General features: G+C 43.4%; 1 protein-coding gene across 3 annotated transcripts in view; it reads right to left on the reverse strand.

Annotated features, from left to right (window-relative positions):
• Positions 1-632: 632 nt before the first annotated feature.
• The window catches only part of MSRB3 (methionine sulfoxide reductase B3), a 182809-nt gene continuing 179049 nt past the window's right edge, over positions 633-4392 (reverse strand). For all 3 annotated transcript variants that reach the window (XM_010841577.1, XM_010841576.1, XM_010841578.1), the window contains exon 7: positions 633-3846. In XM_010841577.1, coding sequence (XP_010839879.1) covers positions 3682-3846 — 165 coding nt within the window. In that variant the 3' untranslated portion in view covers positions 633-3681. The remainder of the gene's footprint in view (positions 3847-4392) is intronic.

Consider the following 4392-nt stretch of genomic DNA (forward strand, 5'->3'; position numbering starts at 1 on the left):
CACAATGAACCAAAAAATTAAACTAAAAACTTTTAATAACAAATAATACTATATTAAAACTCTTCTGTTAGAGATATTTAAAAGTGAATCATCTGTGAGCAGTGGGGAAATACCCCTAATATATCTCCCTGGAAACCAGTCCTTGATGACAGGGTAAGTCTCCTGTCAATTTCTTTAACAGAAGCCCAGGCATCGACATGGTGTCATTCCTGCATTTTCAGCTATAGAGTTATCGTGATGCAACTTTCCAGAGTCCATGTCTTAAGCACAAAAATACATACAAGCCGCTGAAGATTCTGCAGAGGTGAGGTAAAGGCAGAATAATTCTGTAAATGTTTCCCTTCTCTCCAACCTTTTGGATCCCAGGAGGCCTCTCTTGGGGCCTGAGGTATGGAGAGCAGACTAGACCCTACTCTCAGAGCCCGCTTATGAAGGTCACACCAGATAAAGGCCCTCTCTACAAAGAGACACATCAGCTGGGTAAGGAGGTAAACAGAGCAGCCTGTGGCAAGCTCCAATGGGTGGTCTATGCATCTATGATAAAAATAAGAGAAGTCTTTAGGAATCAGAGTCGGACACGACTGAGCGAATTCACTTTCACTTCACTTTCACTTAGGAATCAGAGAGGAAAACATTTTTATAAAGAAATTTTATTGAATAATTTCCATATACAATAAACATAGGAAAATGGTTTTTAATGAAAATTTCATGTCATTTTTCAAAAGTTTTGAATTGCTTAGAGAAATATTATTACAAAGCTGTCTAAGGCAAAAGTAGTATTTGACTCTCAGAAAAAATGCTAATCCCTTTCATCATATTCTGTATTTTAAAGCAAGGCATATTCAATTCAATGAACATGGAGACTTTCAAATTGCTATGTCATTTGCATTTAGTTTAAATTTATCTATAAAGTGAAAAGTTTGAACACATAGAAATGTCCCCTAGTACAATATGAATTTTTGCCTTCTTCAGATCCATTCTACCTAAGTGTATGGACATAACTTTTTTGCACATCAGCAAAGAAACCTGCATCTCCTAATGGTATAGGGAGGGTCTGAGTGCAGAGAGGGAAAGTCCCATGCATTTCCTATGTTAAATGGTATAACTCCTGCAGATCACATACACCTCACCATATTGACTCAGTTCATTGCACTCCATATCCTGCAAAAATAAATCTAGTGCTCGACAGCTGACATTATTGCTCACTTACATTTTAGTAATATATTTCTTTAACATAAGACAGAAATATACTGAAATTCGATACCACTTAAACTCAAAAGCAACCTGAAATTAAACCACAGGCATACACCCCACTTTCTTTTTGCAATGGAGGTTGCATTTTTCTTAAAGTTGATGCTGGAAAATGTGGTAGAAGAAAACTGGCTTTTCTTGAAACAAAGACCAAGCATTAGAAGATGAGCTTTTTGAGGGGAATGTTAAGCCCTACAATAAAACTGGAGGAACAATGAAAATCCAGAGTCTCTGTGGAGAGGGAGAAGCCCCTCGTTTATCTTCCTTGTCTACCCCAACACTGTGGCTTGTGTCCAGCAGACCCCAGGGCAGGCCACCACGTAAGGCAGGGAGCCAGTCAAGAAGTGCTGTGTGAGCCTCCAAAGGATGGACCACATGAGGGACAGACATCTCCTGGGAGACCTGTTTCTTTAGGGGTCCTTGGGTTGCTGGGAAATGCTGGGACTCTTCCTGTGAGGTCAGAAAAGACTTCTAGGATAGTCTAGACGCTGAGGCTTCAAGGGTTTTAAATTCAGTGTCTCAGGGGAATGAAATCTGTGAACTCCAGAGTGACCCCAGGACCTGAGGTGCCACATCTGGGAGCCGAGGGAGGAAGAGCACGATGGGCCTGGAATGGCAAAGGTGTGGCCCGAGTGATAGTGAAGATCACAGGAGGTCAGGGCCTCACCAGGTGGCATGTGGAGACACAGAAGGATGTGGGCATGACCGCACTGACACTTGGATTGATCACAACTTTTCATTTTAGTTTCTCTTCATTTCTTTAAGATTGTCACGTGTTTCTGTTTCTTATTTTTGGTCTTGGTGCTGATAAGGAAAGATGTCAGTTTTCATAAGCTTTCAAAAATTTACAAAATATTATTTTTTAAAAGCTATACTTTGGGCTTAGCACTAAGGCTACAAACACAATATATATCAGTCATATACTGTACCTTCACACCTGGCGGCAATACCAGTGCATATCACCATTGCTCAGAGCCATAAAAACCTTACTGTGCTCAATGACATCCATCCCACCAGACTCAATGTTATACAGCAACCGAGCCGAGCCAAGCTTCTTAGAGTAAAACCAGCCATCTTGCTACAAAGAAAAATTTCTGGCTCTTGGCCCAACTGTTTCCATACCAATCAGCTAAGTCAACCCCCTCTCTGCTTCTTTCCATTTCAAATGCCTGGGCTTCGGCCTTTGAGGCAATTAGAACCAGATCAGTTTAATTTTACAACACTGATCTTAATTGTACAGCAATACAGTAATTTTCCCCTGAGAGTGTCAATTATTTTACAAATATTCTAAGTCCTCATTTATACATAAAGAATAGACATGGAGAGGCTGAACAAATAGCTTGTCCCTTGTCACACAGCAGATTAGTGTCAAGGGTGGGACGTGAGCTCCCGGCTGTTTCTGTTTTAAGCCCCAACATCCTCTAGGAGGTCACCTGGCCCTGTGCACAAGGTCCCCACCCCCGCCCCTGCCAGGCTCTGCTGGTGACCTGTGGTCAGCTCTTCTGCAGGGCTCTGGACATCTAGCCCCCAGGCTTCCTCCTCAGCCTTCTCTGCTTTCGCTCTTATTCTGTTGCCTTAATGAAGTGTGTTGTTCCCAATATTTTATTTTACATGGGGAATTCACCAAAATGCCCTTCCAGCTGCAGCTGGTATTAGGTGTGGAGGAACAGACTTACAAAAGGCAATGGCAGGCATTCTTCTTTTGTGAACTTTGGACAAAATGGGGCTCAACATTTTACAGTTATCTTACATTCTGATGTTTCAAGGAAAAAATAAAAATAAAGGCCTAACCATGAGGTAATGTTTACTTCTCTGCCACAACACTCAGGGCGCCCCCTCAGATCTGGCAACAATTTAACATAAGGAAAGACTTTAGACCTTCACACCCTTTTAGTGAGAATAAACGACCTTAGCTCAAACTTTCCACAAAGCTGAAAAGTCTCCTAAGACATCACTCCATCCTTATCTTAGGTGGATCTGCACAAATGCCTCCAGGCCATGCGTCTCGCAGGTCTCAACATCCCCATCACCCCTCAGCCCTGGTCTCAGCTTTGCAGAGCAGACCTTGATTTTCTTGTCTGAAGACCGAGTACCTTCTGCCTCTTAAGCAAGGGGGAGGCGGAAATAAAAGAAAGCAAAGGAAGCTATGTGGGCGAAGAAAATAATGCCAAATGCTACCCAAGTGGCTTGTAAAGAAGGTTCACGAAGCTATCTCTGAGTTCACTCAAGATCTGCAGTTCCCCATCTAGTCAACAGCAAAATGCATGGATGGCCAGGGCCTCTGTTTAAGCAAGAAGAAAAATACCAATAGCATAAAACTGCCCTTCTAGTTTTGAAAAAATAGATCTGAGAGAAACGCTATGGGATTCGCTTTAATAAGCTGTGCATTAAGTACACTTGTTTCTTCTGTCGCCGCCTCCGGCTGCGTCTCTACAGCTCCGTCTTTTCACCGGGGGCCGGGCTGCCCCCCGCGCTGTCCCCCTGGGCGCCACTGCTCTCTGCAGGGCTGAAAGACAAGGATGCCGAGTTTATGCAGTATCTTTTGCCGGTTGGACGAGGTCCGTCGTCGAAAATGTGCCCAAGGTGAGCACCGCACTGCAACAGAAGAGCAAACTGTAGGTCAGCAGTGTGTACAACGCAGGCTTTGAGGGAACTCGCAGTCAGCGGTTTAAATGGATGACCGGCCTGTAGAGAAATGATGGAAACCATCGTGGATGATTTCTAATCTGCCTGTCAATAGCTACAAAGATGGTTTCTGGCAGGCTTTGCACCACATGCTGAGAATAAAAAACACTAGAATTGTGCATATCAGAAATCATTCAGGAGCCACTGTATTTTTTGATCTGTGAAGCCGCTCAGCCAGCTGAAAAATGACTGCAGTAATTTTATGAATTGAGTTGACCCTTGATCTTCCCTTGTAAGAAACATGGCAGAATAAAATCTCCACCCCCTCCCACCCACCCACTCCACCTCGCCCCCCGCCCCGGCATTGCTTTTGGCTTTGGATGGGTGGGTTTCAGGTATGCAGAAGTCCACTGTAAAAGATACTGTGTAACTGGCCATGACGGAGGTGTTGTTTGCTTTCATGGGCAGTAAAACTTAACATCAGAAAAGCATTGGATGTTCTTGGAACCCAGTAAA

The sequence above is a fragment of the Bison bison genome, unplaced genomic scaffold (genome assembly GCF_000754665.1).
Source record: "Bison bison bison isolate TAMUID 2011002044 unplaced genomic scaffold, Bison_UMD1.0 scf7180017864163, whole genome shotgun sequence".
NCBI classification, from domain to species: domain Eukaryota; kingdom Metazoa; phylum Chordata; class Mammalia; order Artiodactyla; family Bovidae; genus Bison; species Bison bison.